The 22,823-nt window shown below is 44.1% G+C and overlaps 2 protein-coding genes across 3 annotated transcripts in view; both read right to left on the bottom strand.

Moving 5' to 3' along the window:
- LOC144982190 (NACHT, LRR and PYD domains-containing protein 12-like) overlaps nt 1-22,823 on the bottom strand; it is a 298,037-nt gene that overhangs the window by 174,210 nt on the left and 101,004 nt on the right. The gene's annotated exons all lie outside the window — the stretch shown is intronic.
- The window catches only part of LOC144983595 (NACHT, LRR and PYD domains-containing protein 12-like), a 117,391-nt gene that overhangs the window by 76,541 nt on the left and 18,027 nt on the right, over nt 1-22,823 (bottom strand). For both annotated transcript variants that reach the window (XM_078930413.1, XM_078930423.1), the window contains exons 5-7: nt 20,324-20,500; nt 10,555-10,731; nt 4,909-5,082 (exon numbers count right to left, since the gene is read on the bottom strand). In XM_078930413.1, coding sequence (XP_078786539.1) covers nt 4,909-5,082; nt 10,555-10,731; nt 20,324-20,500 — 528 coding nt within the window. The remainder of the gene's footprint in view (nt 1-4,908; nt 5,083-10,554; nt 10,732-20,323; nt 20,501-22,823) is intronic.

Genomic DNA, 22,823 nt, shown 5'->3' with positions numbered 1-22,823 from the left:
CAGCGTATAAATGAAAGGAAATGCCGTGTTTTCTTAGAATGGACCCTAAAGGTAACAGATATAAAGAAAACAGAAGAGGTCCCAAAACCGACCCTTGTGGGACCCCATAGGGAACCCGAGCTGTGGTGGATTCATAACCACCTAAACTGACACACATGGTTCTTTCCGCCAGGTAGGATTTGAACCAGTCCAGTGCAGTACCTTGAATCCCCACCAGGTTCTGGAGCCTAGAAATTAAAGTGCTATGGTCTACGGTGTCGAATGCTGCAGTTAGGTCCAGCAGAACTAGAACAACATAATCTCCAGCATCATTGGCCAAGAGAATGTCGTTGCTGACTCTTAGCAGTGCTGACTCAGTACTGTGAAGGGGTCTAAACCCAGACTGGAAGACTTCAGGAATTTTATGTTGGTTTAAGAAATCCTCCAGCTGTGAATAGACCACTTTCTCCAAGAGTTTAGAGATATAGGGCATCTTGGAGATGGGTCTAAAATTGGCCAGTACAGCACTGTCCAGGCTGGGTTTTTTAAGTATCGGCTGAACCATTGCATGTTTAAAGGTGGAGGGGACGACACCAGCAGCAAGACTGCTGTTGATAATAGAGAGGACCGTCTGTGCAATGCTGGGGAAGACCTCCTTGAAAAACTTAGGAGGGATGGAGTCTAGGGGAGAACCTGATGGTTTGCTTTGACTGACTAATTCATTTAAAAATTGAAGAGACGCTGGCTCAAATTTTCTAAATACAGCTGGGCAGAGAACACAGGTCGAAGGGTCGGAGGAAGGTAGAGTAATGTCAGCCCTTATATTTGATACCTTATTGTTAAAAAACTGTAAAAACATATTGCACAGGTCAGTGGAAGCTTCTAAGGACACCGCCTGTGGAGGATTAAGAACAGAGTCTATCATTTTAAAAAGCACCCGTGGGTTATGCTGATTAAGAACAATAATATTAGCCAAGTACTATTGTTTAGCAAGTTTTACAGTGCCCTGGTAAAAATGCCAACAATTCTTCAAGATTTGTAGTGAGATTTGCAGTTTGTCCCTCCTCCACCTGCGTTCAGCTTTCCTACAGGCCCTCCGAGCTGCCCGGGTTCTCTCATTGAACCAGGGCTCAGGTTTAGGACGGGGCTTTAGTGTCTTTAGAGGAGCCACAGAATCCAGGATGCTGGTGCAGGAGGAACTGAACCAGGAACTCAGCTCAAGAACATCAGCAGCAGAGGGAGGGACAACGAGCTGGTTAAAAGCAGAGGAAAACTGACCAGCAGTGGAAGAGTTAAAAATCCTGCGACGCTGAGGAGGGGCGGTAGATTTAACAGCAGTGCGTGAAAGTCCAGCTTCAAACACTACAGGCATGTGGTCTAAAACAGCTAAGTCACAGATCTCAATATTAAAAACAGGTAGTCCATGGGAGAGGACGAGATCCAGTACGTGTCCTTGTTCATGAGTGGTTCCAGACACCCACTGAACAAGGTTAAAAGAGTCAATGATCTCTAAAAAGTCCTTCACCAAAGGCTTTTCAGGGCAACACACATGAATATTAAAATCCCCAACAATAAGAACACGATCGTAGAGTGGCATCATTTCAGCCAAAAAGTCAGAAAATTCCTTCAGAAAATCTTTGTTGTACTTGGGAGGTCTGTAAACGACAGCGCACAGCACCGGGTCGGACCTCCCCACCTCGAAAGAAGTCAGCTCAAAGCTGGGGTACGATGATGACACACAGTGTCGTTTACACTTAAAATCGTTTGTAAAGACAGACGCAGTACCTCCTCCCCGACCAGACATCCGCGGGGAGCTAAAGTATGAAAATCCAGCAGGTAAAAGATCCACAAGAACACTGTCCTCACCTGGAGATATCCAGGTCTCTGTAATAAAGAGGAAATCCAGGCAGCGGGAAGTGAAGAAATCCCTCAAAATAAAAGTTTTGTTTGCTAGCGATCTGGCGTTTACCAGGCCGAATCTGGAAGCAGCGGCAGCCTGTATGTCATGGGACAGAAGCGACCGGGAGAGCGACGACAGGTTCCCGGGATTTACCCCGCGCCGGCGGGGGCGAGGAGAGCAGGAGCGGCGGGGCTGGTCTCCTCCGTCAAAGCCAGCAACAGGAATAATGCAGACCTCAGGTGGATCCAGGGAGCGCCAGGACAGCATGGAGCGGGGAAATAATCCAAATCCTGTTCGGGAAGAGGACGGGGAGCGGGCCCAGATGCCTTTCAGCTTCACAAGGCGGCCCCCGCGCTTGCCGCGTTTCCGATGACGCTTCCGCCGCAGGAAGAGAGCCGACGCCCTGAGCAGGTAGGCTGGGATGCCCAAAGGCAGAGGAGGTAGTGTTTGGCGACAGTACAACTTGGACGAACTTAGATCAGAGTTGGTAAATTGATGATCCAAAAGAAACTGACGATTATACACCAATAGAGACTCGGTTAGTCGCGTGCCAAGGTACAAAAACAACACAATCACGAACAACAGGGAGCGGGGTAGACGAGCAGCCACACACACCGGCGCCATCTTTCTTGTCTATCTGTTGTAGCCACTCCTCCAGCTTGGGGGTTACTGCCCCGAGTGCTCCAATTACCACAGGCACCACTGTCACCTTCACTTTCCAGGCTTTCTCCAGTTCTTCTCTGAGTCCCTGGTATTTCTCCAGTTTCTCATGTTCCTTCTTCCTGATGTTCCCATCTCTTGGCACTGCCACATCCACCACAATGGCTTTCCTCTGTTCTTTATCCACCACTACAATGTCTGGTTGGTTCGCCATTACCATCCCATCAGTCTGGATCTTGAAGTCCCACAGGATCTTTGCCCTCTCATTTTCTACTACCTTCGGAGGTGTTTCCCATTTTGACCTTGGGGTTTCCAGTTCATATTCTGCACACATGTTCCTGTATATTATTCCAGCCACTTGATTGTGGCGCTCCATGAATGCTTTACCTGCCAGCATCTTACATCCTGCAGTTATGTGCTGGATTGTTTCAGGCGCCTCTTTGCACAGCCTACAACTTGGGTCTTGTCTGGTGTGGTAGATCTGAGCCTCCATTGCTCTGGTGCTCAGGGCTTGTTCCTGAGCTGTCAGGATGAGCGCTTCAGTGCTGTCCTGTAGGCCAGCCCTTTCTAGCCATTGGTAGGACTTCTTGATATCAGCCACTTCAGTTATGGTCCGGTTGTACATCCCATGTAGGGGTTTGTCCTCCCATGAGGATCTGTCCTCCAGCACTGTATCCTCTGCTCTCCATTGCCTGAGACATTCACTGAGCACACTGTCAGTTGGGGCCTTGAGCTTGATGTACTCATGCATCTTGGATGTCTCATCCTGGATAGTGGCTTCTACGCTCACAAGTCCTCGGCCTCCTTCCTTGCGGCTAGCATACAGTCTCAGGGTGCTGGATTTGGGATGAAACCCTCCATGCATGGTGAGGAGCTTTCGTGTCTTAACATCCGTGGTCTGTATCTCTTCCTTTGGCCATCTTATTATTCCTGCAGGGTATCTGATAACTGGCAGTGCGTAGCTGTTTATTGCCCGGGTCTTATTTTTGCCATTGAGCTGGCTTCTCAGGACTTGCCTTACTCGTTGGAGGTATTTAGCTGTTGCAGCTTTCCTTGTTGCCTGCTCCAGGTTGCCATTTGCCTGCGGAATTCCAATGTACTTGTAACTGTCCTCGATGTCTGCTATTGTTCCTTCTGGGAGTGAGACCCCTCCTGTGTGGACTACCTTGCCTCTCTTTGTCACCATCCGGCTGCATTTCTTGAGCCCGAATGACATCCCAATGTCAGTACTGTAGATCCTGGTGGTGTGGATCAGGGAGTCAATGTCACGCTCGCTCTTAGCATATAGCTTGATGTCATCCATGTAGAGGAGGTGACTGATGTTGGCCCCATTTCTGAGTCGGTATCCATAGCCAGTCTTGTTGATTATTTGGCTGAGGGGGTTCAGACCTATGCAGAACAGCAGTGGGGACAGAGCATCACCTTGGTATATCCCACATTTGATGGACACTTGTGCAAGTGGATTCCCATTGGCTTCAAGGGTGGTTTTCCACAGCATCATTGAGTTTCCTATGAAGTCTCTTAGAGTCCTGTTGATGTTGTACAGCTCCAAGCATTCAGTGATCCATGTGTGTGGCATTGAGTCATAGGCCTTCTTGTAATCAATCCAGGCTGTGCACAGGTTGGTGTGTCGTGACTTGCATATATATATATATATATATATATATATATATATTATACAAAATCTAATTAGATGCCACCAAAGGCAATAGAAATCATTGTCATGTGGGCACCGACGACCTCACCAAGATGGCGTCGCGCTCCACCACTTTTGGCCTGGTTTCCCAAGCAGGCGTGTCTCCTCTAGCGATAGAGGTCATTGGCTAGATTGTTAGCAGGAACTACCAGAAGAGATCACATCACTCCTGTGTTAGTTTCACTTCACTGGTTCCTAGTTGATTCCAGAATCAAGTTCAAGATCCTCCTGTTAACCTATAAGGCCTTACATGGTGTGACCCCATCCTATATCAAAGACCTCATAGTGCCTTACCATTCAATCAGAAACCTTCACTCACTAAATGCAGGACTGCTTGTGGTTCCGAGAATTAGTAAAAAGTACATTTGGAGGTAGAGCGTTTAGCCACCAAGCCCCTGTTTTATGGAATAAACTCCCAGCTCATGGAAGAGAGGCCGACTCAGTTTCTACATTCAAAGTTAGACTGAAAACATTCCTCTGTGGACAGGATTATTGTCAGACTAGATCTACATGAGAACCTCTGAAAAAAGAGAGAAAGGAGCCTCAGAGTCTCAGCAGCAGCATACGGTAAGGTGGGAATGGGGGGTCAGTCATCACTCTGTAGTCATGTCATCAGTCGGTCATCTGTCAGTCATCATATTGATGTGAACACAACTGAAACATGGAGTCTGACCTCAGAGTCTGCAGTCTGCAGTCTGGACTCTCCAGAAAACCACACAGATGAACAACTCCTGAATCCAGCAGTTTGTTTATGCTCAGGTCCAGGTGTGTCAGATTGGACGGGTTTTTCTTCAGAGCTGAGCCCAGACCTTTACAGCTGATCTTTGACAAACTGCATCTCTCCAACCTGCAATGAGACAGAAAAGTGTGTTCAGGAGCAGTGATGCAGCTGGAGGTCCAGGAACTTGGTCCATTCAGTCAGGTGGGACCCGCCCTGATGAGACACTGACAGATGACATTTTCAGGAGAGATTTTGGATGAAAAGTCATAAAGACCTGGAAATAAAAAATGAATTATGCATGGGGGGGGTGGCTGTTTTGGAATTTGTTTACAGTCCCTGACAAAAGTCTTGTCGCTTATCCATTTTGTAGAAACAAAAGCGTATAACCTTACTTTTAATGAATCCATTGGTTTTAGAAATGTCGCATATGAAAGCTAAAACCCTCCCAAATTATGTTCAATATACTAAAATAAAACTGCTTCACTTAAGAAAGATTGGTCATTTAATGAACACAGAAAGGTCACATTTTGGCAAGACAAAAGTTTTGTGGCCTTGTCATATGATGCACCCAATCCTAGATTACAGCCTCACCTGTGTCAATTACTGATCAATCAACTAGTGGGTGGGTATAAAAAGAACCCCAGCACACCAGGCCTTCACATCAACTGCAACTTGACCTCTGACAACATGCCTAAGATTCACCCTGAGACCAAAGCGTTGATTATCAAGAGGCTGAAGACCAGATCCACTGCTGAGGTGGCTGACACCTTCAATGTGTCTCAGCGTCAAGTACAAAGAATAAGAAAAAGATTTGAAGAGACTGGAGATGTTTTTGACAAGCCCAGGTCCGCAAGACAACTGCTCGGGAGGACCATTTGTTGGTTCGAAAATCCAAGGCCAGCCCCTTTTCCACAGCAGCATAGCTCCACCAGGCCTGGTCACCTCAAGTCCCTGTGTCAACCAGAACAGTTTGTATAATTCTGTCTCAAAATGGCCTCCATGGTCAAATCAGTGCCCAGAAACCAGCACTAAACAAAAGGCAATTGAAAAAACGTGTGGCATTTGCCAAGGCCCACAGCCTGCTAAAAGGATGGACGCTGGAAAAGTGGCAGAAGGTGGATTTCTCAGATGAGTCTTCAGTTGAATTACATCACAGGAGACCAACTGGAGCCCGCATATACCCAAGATTCACCCAGAAAACAGTTAAGTTTGGTGGCGGAAAAATCATGGTCTGGGGTTACATCCAGTATGGGGGTGTGCGAAACATTTGCAGGGTGGAAGGCAATATCAATAGCCTAAAATATCAAGAAGTTTTAGGTACCTCTTACATTCCCAACCATAAAAGGGTCAAATTCTGCAGCAGGATGGTGCTCCATCGCATACTTCCATCTCTACATCAAAGTTCCTCAAGGTGCTCCAGGACTGGCCAGCCCAGTCACCAGACATGAACATCATTGAGCATGTCTGGGGTAGAATGGAAGACCAAACCAAAGAATCTTGATGAACTCTGGGAGGCATGGAAGACTGCTTTCTTTGCTATTCCTGATGACTTCATCCATAAATTGTATAAATCATTGTCAAACCGCATGGATGCTGTCCTTCAAGCTCATGGAAGTCATACAAGATAATAAATATGGATCTCACAGTAGCACTACTTAATTCACTGATTTTATGCAACATATTTTTGTTTTGAAGTAAATTATTTGTTACATTTTCACATTACTCTCTGTAGGCGACAAAACTTTTGTCTTGCCAAAATGTGACCGTTCTGTGTTCATTAAATGATCAATCTTTCTTAAGTGAAGCAATTTTATTTTAGTATATTGAACATAATTTGGGAGGGTTTTAGCTTTCATATGCGACATTTCTAAGACCAATGGATTCATTAAATGTGAGGCTATACGCTTTAGTTTCTACAAAATGGATAAGCGATAAGACTTTTGTCAGGGACTGTATATGCTGACCCAAAAACATGAAGTTTAAAGAAAATGCAGTAGATTTAACTTCAAAATGAAATGGAACTGAGAGTTAAACATGGATTTTCATCTGAATTATGGACCAAAAAAATAAAAGTTTAAATTCCAATAGATTTTACTTTGATTTAAGAAAAGTCTTTTTATTTTGGACAATCGACAGAATTGTCAAGAACACGTACGTTCGACTGCTCTTCGTGGACGTCACATCAGCTTTTAACACCATCATCCCGCAGACCCTCACCCAAAAACTACACACACTTGGACTGAGCCCCACTCCGTGCGACTGGGTCTTGGACTTCCTGACAGACAGACCACAGTCTGTGAAAATCCGCAACGTCTCCTCCTCCCCGATCACCCTCAGCACGGGCTCCCCCCAGGGCTGTGTGCTGAGCCCCCTCCTGTTCACCCTGCTGACGCACGACTGCACAGCGAGTCACCCCAGCTGTCTGATCGTGAAGTTTGCGGATGACACAGCTGTGGTTGGACGCATCTCCAACAACGATGAGTCCGACTACAGGCAGGAGGTGGAACATCTGGAGAGCTGGTGCAGAGACAACAACCTCTGCATCAATGGGAAGAAGACCAAGGAGATGAAAGTGGATTTTAGGAAGGACAGATGCCCCCCTCTCCCCATTCACATTGGAGGGGACGTGGTGGAAGTGGTTTCCAGCTTCAGGTATCTGGGCGTGCACATCTCCAGCGACCTTACCTGGAGCACCAACACCTCCTGCCTGGTCAAGAAGGCACACCAGCGCCTCTATTTCCTGAGGAGGCTCAGGCGTGCTGGGATGGGGATCTCAGTCCTGACCTCCTTCTACAGGTGTGTGGTGGAGAGCGTCCTGACCTCCTTCTACAGGTGTGTGGTGGAGAGCGTCCTGACCTCCTTCTACAGGTGTGTGGTGGAGAGAGTCCTGGCCTCCTACAGGTGTGTGGTGGAGAGCGTCCTGGCCTCCTTCTACAGGTGTGTGGTGGAGAGCGTCCTGACCTCCTTCTACAGGTGTGTGGTGGAGAGCGTCCTGGCCTCCTACAGGTGTGTGGTGGAGAGCGTCCTGACCTCCTTCTACAGGTGTGTGGTGGAGAGCGTCCTGGCCTCCTTCTACAGGTGTGTGGTGGAGAGCGTCCTGACCTCCTTCTACAGGTGTGTGGTGGAGAGCGTCCTGGCCTCCTACAGGTGTGTGGTGGAGAGCGTCCTGACCTCCTTTTACAGGTGTGTGGTGGAGAGCGTCCTGGCCTCCTTCTACAGGTGTGTGGTGGAGAGCGTCCTGACCTCCTTCTACAGGTGTGTGGTGGAGAGCGTCCTGACCTCCTTCTACAGGTGTGTGGTGGAGAGCGTCCTGGCCTCCTACAGGTGTGTGGTGGAGAGCGTCCTGGCCTCCTTCTACAGGTGTGTGGTGGAGAGCGTCCTGACCTCCTTCTACAGGTGTGTGGTGGAGAGCGTCCTGGCCTCCTACAGGTGTGTGGTGGAGAGCGTCCTGGCCTCCTTCTACAGGTGTGTGGTGGAGAGCGTCCTGGCCTCCTACAGGTGTGTGGTGGAGAGCATCCTGGCCTCCTTCTACAGGTGTGTGGCGGAGAGCGTCCTGGCCTCCTTCTACAGGTGTGTGGTGGAGAGCGTCCTGGCCTCCTACAGGTGTGTGGTGGAGAGCGTCCTGGCCTCCTTCTACAGGTGTGTGGTGGAGAGCGTCCTGACCTCCTTCTACAGGTGTGTGGTGGAGAGCGTCCTGGCCTCCTACAGGTGTGTGGTGGAGAGCGTCCTGACCTCCTTCTACAGGTGTGTGGCGGAGAGCGTCCTGGCCTCCTTCTACAGGTGTGTGGTGGAGAGCGTCCTGGCCTTCTACAGGTGTGTGGTGGAGAGCATCATGACCTCCTGCATCACAGTGTGGCATGGCAGCTGCTCTGCAGCAGAGAGGAAAGCTCTGCAACGAGTGACCAAAGCTGCACAGAGGACTGTGGGCTGCAGCCTGCCGTCCACCACTGACCTCTATACGACCAGATGCAGGAAACGGGCCTCCCACATCCTGAAAGACCCCACTCACCCCTGACACCCTCTGTTCTCCCTGCTCCCCTCAGGCAGGAGACTGAGGAGCATAAAGAGCAGGACCTCCAGACTGAGGAACAGTTTATTCCTTGAAGCAGTCAGACAGCTGAACTCCGGTTGATCACTGCACCCCCCCACCCCCCCTCCATGGACAACAAGCTAATTCTAAAGTGCAATATCACAGGGCTGTGCAGTAATTAATATAATATACTGTGCAATTTGAAACATACTTTCTGTGCAATACTCACCAGGAACCACACCGTAACATATTGATATGACATTGATATTATATTATTTATTTATGTCTGAATGTAAACGGCTGGCCCGGGACCAGAAAGCCTAATTTCGTTTTATCATGTGATAAAATGACAATAAAGATTTCCTGATTCCTGAATGTGGACCTTTTTCTCATTTTATTTTATTTCACAGCATTACCTTATAATAAAAATGTAAAAAGAATATAAAGATAAAAAGAATTCTCTGTCAATTATTGAAGATGGTTAAATTGATTGATTTCTAATTATTTTACTTCACTTGCTCCAAATATGGATTCATGATTTTTTCTAATGAAAAATAATTTGCACATATTTTAACTTTTGATACTTGATCAATTTTTGCTATGAACATTTCTGAAACAGTATTATGTTTATTTTACTGATATAGTATTATTTTTTAATCATATGCATTGTTTTTCTGAAGTATATAATCTGCATGTATTTTGGATAATTGATCTGCAAAGTGAAGCAAGTTTGATCATGGTAGAGGAGATCAGCGCTTCAGCCAGACCATTTACCCAGAGAGAAGTTCTGAAGAGCTTCGATTTGACCAGGATTTATCATTTAAGGCTCACAGATCTCAGACGTGGAAAACTGCCTTTTTTCACTGTTCAATATAGCTAAGATCAGAAATCTACTCTCTAAGAGTGATGCTGAAAAACTCATCCATGCGTTTGTTACGTCTAGACTGGATTACTGTAACTCTTTGTTAGCAGCGTGTCCTAAGAGTTCCTTAAGAAGTCTCCAGATTGTTCAGAACGCAGCAGCTAGATTGTTAGCAGGAACTAGCAGAAGAGATCACATCACTCCTGTGTTAGTTTCACTTCACTGGATCCCAGTTGATCCTAGAATCCAGTTCAAGATCCTCCTGTTAACCTATAAGGCCTTACATGGAATGACCCCATCCTATATCAAAGACCTCATAGTCCCTTACCATCCAATCAGAACACTTCACTCACTAAATGCAGGACTGCTTGTGGTTCCTAGAATTAGTCAAAGTACAGTTGGAGGTAGAGCGTTTAGCCACCAAGCCCCTGTTTTATGGAATAAACTCCCAGCTCATGGAAGAGAGGCCGACTCAGTTTCTACATTCAAAGTTAGACTGAAAACATTCCTCTGTGGACAGGATTATTGTCAGACTAGATCTACATGAGAACCTCTGAAAAAAGAGAAAAAGGAGCCTCAGAGTCTCAGCAGCAGCATACGGTAAGGTGGGAATGGGGGGGTCAGTCATCACTCTGTAGTCATGTCATCAGTCAGTCATCTGGACTCATCATATTGATGTGAACACAACTGAAACATGGAGTCTGACCTCAGAGTCTGCAGTCTGCAGTCTGGACTCTCCAGAAAACCACACAGATGAAGAACTCCTGGATCCTGCAGGTTCTGGTTCCTGCTCAGGTCCAGGTATTTCAGATTGGACGGGTTTTTCTTCAGAGCTGAGCCCAGAACTTCACAGCTGATCTCTGACAAACTGCAGTTCCACAACCTGCAATGAGACAGAAAAGTGTGTTCAGGAGCAGTGATGCAGCTGGAGGTCCAGGAACTTGGTCCATTCAGTCAGGTGGGACCCGCCCTGATGAGACACTGACAGATGACATTTTCAGGAAAGATTTTTACGACGGAGTTTTAGGGCCACGGTGAGGAAAAAAAAAATTCTGGCCAACGTGGCGAGATTAAAGTCGTCATGTCGACTTTAATCTCGTCTTGACGAGAAAAAACTTGACACAAAGTTTCGAGAAAAAACTCGTCTTGTCGAGATAAAAGTCGAAATAAAGTTTCGAGATTAAAGTCGCAATGTTGCGCGCGAGAGAAAAAAACTAAATTTACGAGATTATTGTGGAAGTGAGCATCATGCAGAGCAGCAGGTGAACACCGTGCAGCAGCAGAGCAGACCGACTAAACTTTGTTGAACAGGTGAGCTGAATGTTTATTGGTAACGTCCCAAATGTCTGGAGGCTCATTTGATTGATTTACGATTCATTAAAGTTTTATTTATTGATGGTTGGTTTGCAGGATCTCTGCAGCCCGATGAAGCCATCGGGTGTCCCTGCAGCTGTCTGCTTGAATCATTTCTTCCTCCACCAAAGACAAGATCTCTATGTTTGTGTGACGCTTCCGTCTGAGGAGGAGGAGCACTTTTTGCCTTTTTCAACGTTGTAATGCTAATATAACAGACTATTTTCATTCATCTTTGTTTTGTAATGATCAAACCGGTCGCTTCATCTGCAGGAGGGGGCGTATGTAACACTGTTTACATCCGCATTGGTGTTCAGGTGACAGGTTCATGACGTAATGTGACAAATGAACTTCAGGTTATGTGAATGAAAAGGAGAATAAAGGCTGCAGCGGTCCTCTACACCCAAACGTGTCTCTGAGCTCCTTATTTTACCTATGAAAGTCCACTTTACTGACGCCGAACCCCGGAAAAACGGCTACATGGAAAATAATCTGATTTTGAGTCGCCAAAAGGTTCAGAATCTCTTTGTTTTAAACCTATAATAATCCGGCAATGAAGCTTCACAAAAGGCTCCACATACTTCATCTTCAAACTAGGCTCCGATAAACAGACCACTACGGGGTTTTCTCCTTATTAATCTATGACTTTTTTCCCGTGAATGTACGAGTTTTTATCTGCTAATAAAATTACTTTTATTGGTGGCCGTAAAACTCTTTTGTAAACTCTTAAATACAAAGCCACTAGCTCACTAACATAAGCCATAACACTGAATACTCCTGAAAGACTCAGTTTCTCTGCTCTCGCGCAACATTGCGACTTTGATCTCGAAACTTTATTTCGACTTTTATCTCGACACGACAAGTTTTTTCTCGAAACTTTGTGTCGAGTTTTTTCTCGTCATGACGAGATTAAAGTCGACATGACGACTTTAATCTCGTCATGTTGGCCAGAATTGTATTGCCTCACCGTGGCCCTAAAACTCCGTCGTAGATTTTGGATGAAAAATCATGACGACCTGGAAATAAAAATGCATAATGCATGGGGGGGGGGGGGGGGGGGGGGGGGGGGGGCTGTTTAGCAATTTCTTTTTTTTGTTGACCTGAAAACATGAAGTTTAATGAAAATGCAGTAGATTTAATATATTTTTAAAATGTAATGTAACTGGGGGTTGAAAATGGATTTTCATCTGAATTATGGAACAAAACAAACAAAAGTTTAAATTCCAATAGATTTTATTTTGATTTAAAGCTTTGACTTAAGAAGAGTCTATTTTTTTTGACAATTCACAGAATTGTTATTTTATTTTATTTCAAAGCATTGCTTCATAATAAAAAAAAATAAAAATTACAAAGAAAATAAAGATAAAAATAATTCTGTTAATTATTTAAATTAGTAAAATTGATTTCTAATTATTACTGAAAGAGTGGTATGTTTAATTTACTGATATAGTATTAACATTATTAGGCAATTTCATGATGGAATGAGGGCACAGGTTTCAGTTGGTAGTGGACCCAGTGACACCTTTCCAGTTAACCATGGCGTGAAGCAGGGATGGGTACCGAGCCCCGGTTTTGTACGAGCCCCAGGGTCACATTCTTCAGGACCGCAGTATCGTTAAGAACTGACCTGAACGGTCTGCTATCGGCACTGGAGAAGTGGCTTTTTTTGTGTCCCACAAGATATAAACGTTATCTGCCATATTTAACTCATCAAGTCAGTCAATTTTCCTTTAATTAACGATGATGTTAATTTCGCTGTTTTCGCTGAACAAGAGAGGTTTGTCTGGCTATTTGTGCACACGGGGGGGGCGGAGCTGTTCAGACAGTACGCCCGCGCACACACACAAGGCAAGGGAGCGCGCACACAGACAGTGGTGATCTCGTAGGGGACACGTGACTGCCCCCCGAAAAAAATCCTTTTATCCCCCTATATACTAAGAACACCCATATCCGTGTAAAATTAATGAAGTTTGCGTCAAGGAGTCCCTTTGATGCCCTTTGATGCACTTTATGTTCTTAATTTGTTATTTATTCATTTTTTTTTCGTCCTCATAAAGTATCGATAAGAGTATCGTTAAAATACCGGATGGATAAGCAGTATCGATAAGAGTAGTAGTACTGTTAAAACCTTAACGATACCCATCCCTAGCTGTGTACTGGCACTAATCCTCTTCTCTCTTCATCTTACAGCTGTACTGGATACTATGAAAGAAGGCCCAAACAAGGGTGTCTTCATTCGCACAAGAACTGATGGTAAACTCTTCAACCTCGCCCGTCTTCGTGCCCACACTAAGACACAGGACGTGTGTCAGAGAACTACTTCATGCTGATGACTCAGCCCATCTAGCTAGTAACGCAAGGGTGGGCAATTATTTTAACTGGCGGGCCACATTGGGTTCTAACATTGGATAAAAGGGCCAGACCATGAGCAGATGCGTGCAGTGAGAATGATATAACATGGAATGTAGATAAAAACATTTGGATGGAAAATTATATTCTAAAACAAAACATTCTAGAGTTCTTAGTTTAAAACTTTTGCTCCCATTTTAGATCTCTTTTTTATTGTGAAGCCCTTTGGTACCTTCAAGGAGTTGTAAAGTGCTGTATGAATAAATTTTCATTCATTCATGACCCTTTTAATAAAATAAATAACACTATTTATGAAATAGAACAATGACCAAATATCTATAAATAAATAAAGGATCCTCTCCAGTCATAAATTCCGCTGAGATTTTGAGGACTGCAGCTGCGCTGTGACCCGCTGCACGTCTGTTTCTCATCCAGTAATAATGAAAAAGCACATTTCTATGTCTCCTGCTGCAGCTACAAATATATCTGCACGACCTTTTTACCAGTACAAAGTTCCTCGTTTATTGCAGGAGTTCTAAAAATAACCAAGATCGGTGAAATCCACGGAGTCTGATTACAGACGTGTATGACAGTAAAACTCCTCACTGCCTAAATACAGCTTTCTCACACAAACATGAACATTTTCTCCCTTTTTTCTTGTTTAAATTCTCAAACCTTCCTAGAAATGAGGTCCAGGATCTTAGAATGAAAACAAAGATGTGATCGATCACAGATTTCTTAAGCTCTGAAGAGATCTGTGTTTCTAGGAGACACGGCACGGACTGAGGAGATTGATTGTAGGGTTGTGCCGATGGACGTCGTCCATCGTGATGGGTGACTGACATCCCGATGGAGAGACCACCATCGTGATGCCACGCCCCCGCCACGTTGCGCGTCGACACCATAAGCCGCGGTTACGTGTACAAAATATCTTGATGGGATCAATGGTCGGATTAGAATCCAACCGTGTAGATGGGCCCAGAAAAATGTTTTCAGAATATAAAAACGTTCACTAAGGTCACAATTTCGGTCGGAATAAATCATTCGCACATGCGCAGTTTGAAAACCGGAAGGGGATACAACTTTCGCCGAGCGGTTTTTTTTTTCCAAACTTTATTGAATGTAACAATTCAATACAAACATAACAGCGCCGAGCGGCTATATACATTGACATGTCAGCTCGGTAAAATACGAGATGATCTTCTAAACGTGCTTTTAATAATGTTACGGTTATTATGAAACACCTGTTCGCTCATCATTTGAATTTTAATCCGTGTGGTCAGTGCTTTTTCTGAACGGAGCCAGGATTAGCAGTATGCTAACACGGGCTAACAACGTTAGCTTTGGGTGGGGCTGCATCCTGTGAATAACATCAGCCTTTATTTAGTCGGGACACGACTGGAAACACAAATCCACGTGATTGTTTGAATGTTTTCTAAGGACTGAGCGACATTTCTGCTTTGATGCTCAAACCTCTGTGTCTGCTGACGATCCGAGCTGTGCTCAGACACACGTTTAGACCCGGTTCTGAGTTCGGTTGCTTGTACCCCTAGAGCTGCGGGACGGATCGCAGTCTTAAATCTCCCACACATACCGCTCATGTACCCCCCCCCCTTCCCATCAAACACAAAGCTGTAAATCCGCACTCCGCCGGTCCACTTCGCTAAGTGCGGGAGTGGGCTACTTCTTTTCTATCTTGCTTGTTACTTTTTCTGTTAAAGTCACTTCCGTCAGTTTATACTGGATCATCGCGGATGAGTCAGTAGTTGGGAAATAAAATGAAAAAAGCAAAATAACGAATAGCAGTTATATAAGAACGAAAAATCGTCCATCCCGATGGTTGACAGCAAACATCGTCAACGGCCAAATTAGGAGACATCGCCCAACCCTAATTGATTGACAAGGTCTCTAGCCAATCTGCACACAGAACAGGGTACGCTGTATAAAAAAGGCAGCATAATCGCTCTAAAAGAATGAGCTAAACCGGGAAAGATGAACTGCGACGTAGAAAGGAAAGACTGTCTTGTGTTGTGTTTGACAGATTATAGAGGCTTTAAGGTTGGAGCACAGACTGCAGAAGTGGGGAAGAAAATGTCAAGTCTTGATCGTCTGGCCAGATTAAAAAAAACAAAAAAACATGGGTCTCTGATATTGTTCAGCGGGCCGGACCAAACATGGAGGCGGGCCGGATCCAGCCCGCGGCCCGTAGTTTGCCCACCGCTGTAGTAACGCATCTGATATGCAACAGATTGTAGATCGCTTTTCCTCCGCAGCTGAGATTTTTGGATTGAAGATTAATATCTCTAAGACCAAACTACTGTATCAGCCTCCCACATTATCCAACGAACACCCAGAGACGATTATGGTCCATGATGAACCACTGAAATCAACAGAAAGTTTTACTTACCTGGGCAGTACCTTAACTAACTCAAACTCAGCTGATCTGGAAGTGGAACAGAGAATACTTTCTGCCACTAAGGCATATGGTGCACTACAAAACAGACTGTGGAGTTGCCATGACATCAGCAGTAGGACCAAAGTGAAGGTATATGCAGCCGCAGGCTTTCCCTGTTTGCTATACTCTATCGAGTGTACCACTCTCTACAGCAGACACATCAAGGCTCTAACAAGACTTCAGCTTCGCCACCTTTGCTTCTTTCTTAACATCAAGTGGCAAGACCGTATGTTGAGATTTTGAGACGTGCCAACACAGTGTTGATGCCCTAATAACATCGTCCCAACTTCGATGGGCAGGGCATGTATGTATGTCGGATTGCCCAAAGCAGTATTCTACTCTGAACTTTTTCAAGGAAAAGGAGCCGCGGTGGACAGAAACTATGCTATAGAGCTGTGTTAAAGCTACACATGAAGAGAGCAGGCATTCCACACTACAACTGGGAAGAAGAAGCCCTACAAAAATCCAAATGGCGTGAAACTTTAAAGAAAGCCATGAAAACCATTGAAGACCAACGCCAACGTGAATACCAACGGCACATCACCGGCGTCACTCCGTAGCAACCTCAACCGATTTCAAATGCTTGAGATGTGATCGCTTCTGCAGATCCCGCGCTGGGCTAGCAGCCCACATGACAGCCTGTCATTTTCTATTCCTCAAACTCGAGACAGTCAACTTCAACACACGAAGGACAGCCATATTTTTTAATCACATACATGATTTTTCTAATGAACATAATCTGCCTATTTTGTAGATAACTAAACTGATGTTGATTTCTAAAATACTTATTTTTTTATATAATAAATAATTCATCTTTGTCATGTGCTTTATTGATATTTAAGGATTCTTAAATCTGTCTGATAAAAGTGATGAACTGGATAATGATAAATGATGTCATAAAATGGTTACAGTAGAACAGGGGTGGATTATACAAGTTCACTTCCTTCCACTCCCTTTCAAGCAATATTTAATTTTATGTGTAATTATTCTAAGTTTGATACGTCTTTGTATGAATGTATAGCTGATGATTTTAATGTTTTTGTGTATTATTTTTACTTGAATGTTTAAAATAAACCATTTCAAATCAAAATCTAATCAAATCAAATCAAAAATTCAAATATCATTCATTCATCTTTAATCCTAAATTTTTAAATGCATTTTCAAATGACATCATCACATTGTAAAGGGAATTGTTCATTGGAAATTGATGATCACTTTGAATCATGGGTAAAAAAATTCATCAATAGGAAAATCTTGATCACATTTTAAGGGATCCAACACAAATCAAGAGAATATACAAAGTTTTTACCCCCTGCAGATATTTTACAGAGATTCATGAAGACAAAGTTGCTGATTCATGAAAACTCATCAAAGAGACATTGTAGAATCTTCCAACAGCAAAGCTAAATGAACAGAACCCTGTTCAGAACCTTTAGAACAGGAAATCCCCCTCTGTGTTCCAGAGAAATCCACAATGAGTCCAGATTCCCAAAAGAACTGGGATTAGCGGTTTGGCCCTGAAGAACTCATGACCAGGGGCCTCATTTATAAAACTTTGCGTAGGATTTACGTCAGAAGTGGCGTACGGATGAAACATAGGACGTGCGTACGCACAGAAATATTCGGATTTATAAAACCGTGCGCACGCACATCCTACGCATCTTTCCCTTAATAAATCACAATCAATTCTAAATGTTCCGCAGCTTTTGCGGCTTCATGACACGCCCATAGTTGCCCATAAATAGTCAGTGAAACGCCCACAAGTTAATATTAATTGATAGCGAAACCATGGCAAATACAGAGAGGAAATCAAAAAAACGTAACTTCACTCAATGTGAAGTAGAAGTGATCGTTGGCGAGGTGGAAAAGAGGAGAAAAGTGTTGTTTGGAGGGCACAGTGTGGGCATTACTAATGGCAAAAAGGCACGTGAGCGGCAAACGGTGGCAGACGCCGTAAATACTGTAGCCTCACAACCTCGGACCGTGGCCGAAATAAAAAGCCCGCAAAGGTCAAATAGGACGGCTCGAGGAAGTGGGAACCGGCTCATAAGCCAGTCGTCCTCATTTGCCAGCACGTCTTCTTGCTGTCTAAAGATGCGTTCACTCCGAATTCTTCCATTTGCCACATCTTCTAAGAGCGCAAGATCAGCCATTGTGCGTCATTACGCATCGTGATGGGGCATTTTATTTCCCTCCATTTAATTACATCTGACAATCTACAGATGTCGGTAATAATCCACGTGGAAATGGGAAATTGTTCAGCGCAAAAGTAATTTCTTGTTGCTTTCTGAATGGTTGAGACATACGCCATACATGGTTTTATCAAAAATAAAACAAACTAAAGGCATATGCATGAATACCATAATTCTGTAGCTTATGAAGAAATGCTTTACTATGAAAACAACTTTCCCCAGTGGAAAATTAATCAATCTATCTATCTATCTATCTATCTGCATCTATATCTGCTCCTCCAGACGGACACATTGACGGGAATATCAGTTTTGTACATTATTTCGTTCTGTTAACTATATTATTTATGAGGATGAATTGCACAACATGCCAATATTGCAGAACATATTTCACTTTTCTTTCTGCAAATATGTGTTCATTTGAATTTTCGTTTGATCTTTTTTGTTTGTTTCACTGCTGATCGATCAAACGGGTGTTGGTGTAGCTGTTAATTGTCAGACTTGCTTTGTGAAGTCTTCATGTTATTTCTGAGAGGCAGTATTGTCATTTTCACTTTCACGTGTTTCTTCCATCTGCCAACGGTGTCGCCGTTTCTCATTTCACCCGTTTTTGTGCGTACGCCTGGGTCAAAGCTTGCGTGAAGGACCGCACATTTTCCCGTCAAGTTGCTTTTTATAAATCTCAATTATTGCGTAGAGAGTGGCGTACGCCTTCTTTTGTGCGTACGCAACATTTATAAATGAGGCCCCAGGACTGCTGCTGAACTAGTTCAGATAGTTAACGGCACATTTGAGGGAGAGAAATGACAGAGCAATGCAATATTGGAGTGTGTCTGAAGGTCACACACACAACAAGCTCTGAAGAATTCAACATCTGTTGTTCTGAGTAAAGTCAGCCTGCCCACTTCTCACAACAACAGATGAAAATAGCAGCTAGCAAGCTACACAAGCGCACACCATACAATACAACAAAGAAACACTTGGAGGCAGAATTAGGAACAATTCTGCCTCCATAGTGCTGCGTTTCAGCACTATGGCCCCCGTTTATGGAACAGTCTGCCAGAGGATCTGAGGGCAGCAGAGAGCGTTAATGCTTTTAAGAAAAGGCTCAAGACCCATCTTTTTAATCTGGCTTTTAGCTAATTTTATTTATATATTTATTTATTTTTACTCCTTTTATTTATCTATTTATTCACTTATTTATTTATATGTATTAACTTATTTTTTTTTATTTATTGATCCATTTTGTTTTGTTTTATGAACTTGAAATAGATTTTTAAAGCGTAATTTTAATTTACCGTATTTCAATGTTTTATTGTTTTTATCAATATGTTTCCTTTTTTATTCTCATTTTCATTCATTTTTATTTCCGGTGCTTCCTCAGCTGGAACCCCTCCCTCTGGGACGGCTGCTGTTCAGCCACTGCGGCTCTAGATGGGGACCTGCATCACCGCTTAGCTGTGGTGGAGCGGTCCCCGCCTGTGATACTGCATTTGGCTGTGTATGCGGCTGTTCACAGAGGGGGAGGTTCCAATTACCAGCGTTTCCAGCATCATGTTCTTGTGCTCAGCCTATTTCTAATTGTCTTTCCCCATCGGTTTAAGGGTGGGAGGTGTTGTGTTTTAATGTAAAGCACTTTGTGTTATATTTTAATATGAAAAGTGCTTTATAAATAAAGTTTGATTTGATTTGATTTGAAAGAGCATTTTCTGTCAATCCCTCTTCTGTCAGAGTAGAAGATCCAGAAAGCAGAAGAGATGAAGATTCAGACACTTCATCAGACGCTTTTCAGCCGTGCAGAATCACAAAGTGAAGCAAGTTTGATCATGGCAGAGGAGATCAGCGCTTCAGCCAGACCATTTACCCAGAGAGAAGTTCTGAAGAGCTTTGATTTGACCAGGATTTATTATTTAAGGCTCACAGATCTCAGACGTGGAAAACTGCATTTTTTCACCTGTTCAATATAGCTAAGATCAGAAATATACTTTCTAGCCTCAGAGTCTCAGCAGCAGCATACGGTAAGGTGGGAATGGGGGGGGGGGGTCAGTCATCACTCTGTAGTCATGTCATCAGTCAGTCATCTGGACTCATCATATTGATGTGAACACAACTGAAACATGGAGTCTGACCTCAGAGTCTGCAGTCTGCAGCCTGGACTCCTCAGAAAACCACACAGACGAAGAACTCCTGAATCCTTCAGGTTCTGGTTCCAGCTCAGGTCCAGTTCTGTCAGATTAGACGGGTTTTTCTTCAGAGCTGAGGCCAGAACTTTACAGCCGATCTCTGACAAACTGCAGACCTTCAACCTGCAATGAGACAGAAAAGTGTGTTCAGGAGCAGTGATGCAGCTGGAGGTCCAGGAACTTGGTCCATTCAGTCAGGTGGGACCCGCCCTGATGAGACACTGACAGATGACATTTTTATGGGGGGGGGGCTGTTTAGCAATTTATTTATCCTGTGGAGTCAAACTCACAATTTCCACATGAGAAAAAACAAAGTTCAGCTGCTTTAACCACTTGATCAGGAGTGGCGAGCAAGTTTGACACCAAGAGCCAATTTTTTTCTCTGTGAGAGTCAAAGAGCCACACCACACACTAACTTGCCAAGACATACACACACAAACACGCAATTAAAGCCGTATTATTTTCCATAACACACTCCTCTCTTTAAAGCAGAACAGCAAGTATTGTACTTGTGTTTATTTCAAGGTAGGTGTCCACCTTCAATACACGCATCAATGCAGCTTAGCCAGAGTTAACACAGTTAACCCTGGAGGTCACATACCCCTACACACACACACACAGGGACCTCTCTCTAATCTCATACTCACACACACACACACACACACACACACACACACCCACACACCCACACACACACACACTCTCTCTCTATCTCACTTTTGTCTCTGCCTCTCTCTGACACAAAACTACTCAGTGACGTGCAGTAAGGTGGATTCTGGTGAGGCACTGACTCCTCTGATGTCAAATTTACAATAGGATTTAACTGGTAATTCTTTGTAACTAAACATTCCTCTTTCAATGTCCCTTACACCAACGAATTCACAAACATCTGGACAGAGCATCCTTATGGTGTCCAAATAATTCATATTCATAATAAAAACATTAAATACATTACACTTCAGATTTATGTAGCATAAATTACTTTGAGCCTTCATTTAAAATTTTTGCTTTTGACATTTGTTTTATTTAACATGACTGATTGACCTGCAGAAGCTGATGATTTATGTTACACTAATGCATATCAGCAAATTATCTCCTTCACGAAGTGACAGTGAACTTTCTCCATTAGATAACAATTCTTGCAGCTCCTGCACACATTCAGGGCCAATGTATGTGTACCCTCACTCAAACAGCCAAACAGCATGAACCTCACTTCTGCTAACAGCTACCTGGCTCATGGTTTTGCACTCAAGATTACCCACTTCCCATGATCCTTAGGGGCATAAGGCGGGGCTAACCCCCGGGCCAGTCTTAGACTATCTGATCGGTTCCTTAACGTGAGTGTCAGTCAGAACGGACCGATGCCTTGATTTCATGTTTCCAGGTACTAAACAGGGACTGGCAGACATATTGAGGAGAACATCGACAGAAGATTGAGAGCAGCTCTTTTCCACACGGGGATTTCTCTGTTCTCCAAAACGTAATAGGGCCCCTTTTTCAGAGAGATTTCAGCTCAATCATCTCCAGTTGTCTCGCTGCCTCATCAGTGACAAGCGGGGATCTCAGGCAGTCAGTCTCTGCATTAAAGGGTCCATGATAAAAGTAATCTGCAGTCGTTTCCATCCAGTTGCGCAAGCAGCGTCACGTTCTGCGCTTTATTCATTTGGATTGCAGCTTTCTGCTGTGTGATCTCCGCAAAGAAGGAAAGTGGGACAGAGATTGTTGTTTTGAATGTGCACTTTGAAAAGCTTCAACTTGTTCATAAAGGAGACAATTTGTGTCAGATCAGGAAGAGCTTTTGATTTTCTCAGGGATACGTTAAGTTCTTTTCTGTCATGAGCAATGTAAGTGCTTCCAAAAGCTCATAATGATAAACATCGTGAGTTCCCATTCCATTCAGTAAAAAAGTAAGAATCTTCCCATTCTTCGCAGAGCCAATGTTGACTTATTTTTTCCGGCATTGGGTGTAACCCGCGGTCACGTAGATGTCAGGAGCAGCTTCGAAAATGCACACAGCCAATTTAATTTTATTATCGTTTATTTTTAATCCCCTCTGATGGATTTGAGTGTGGTTTAAGAGGTTAAGAAATTAGGCACAGTATTGTAACAACTCAGCTGCTACGTCACTGTGGCAGGGAAGCAAGAAGTACGCTGCTGATTAACTGACAGCGTTGGGGAGCTGTCCGTGTCCCAAATACCACACGACTACGGGCAGACTCAGAGGGGGCGGAGTACGCTGAGAATCATTTTCTCCTTTCCGACAATACGCCCATACTGACAAACGGCATGCATGAGACTTCTGCTTCCAGCCCTCTCACTTATGGTTGTCACCCAAGATTCCCCACTTCCCATGAGTCTTTGCGGGGCTAACCCCCAGGCCGTCACATTATATTGAAAATACGATGAGATGCAAAGAGGCAAGAGCCGCGTGTTCGCCACCCCTGCA

This window comes from Oryzias latipes, chromosome 2 (assembly GCF_053564925.1).
Source record: "Oryzias latipes strain Hd-rR chromosome 2, Olatipes_Hd-rR_3.1".
Lineage (NCBI taxonomy): Eukaryota > Metazoa > Chordata > Actinopteri > Beloniformes > Adrianichthyidae > Oryzias > Oryzias latipes.
This window is presented reverse-complemented; position numbering and strand designations above follow the sequence as displayed.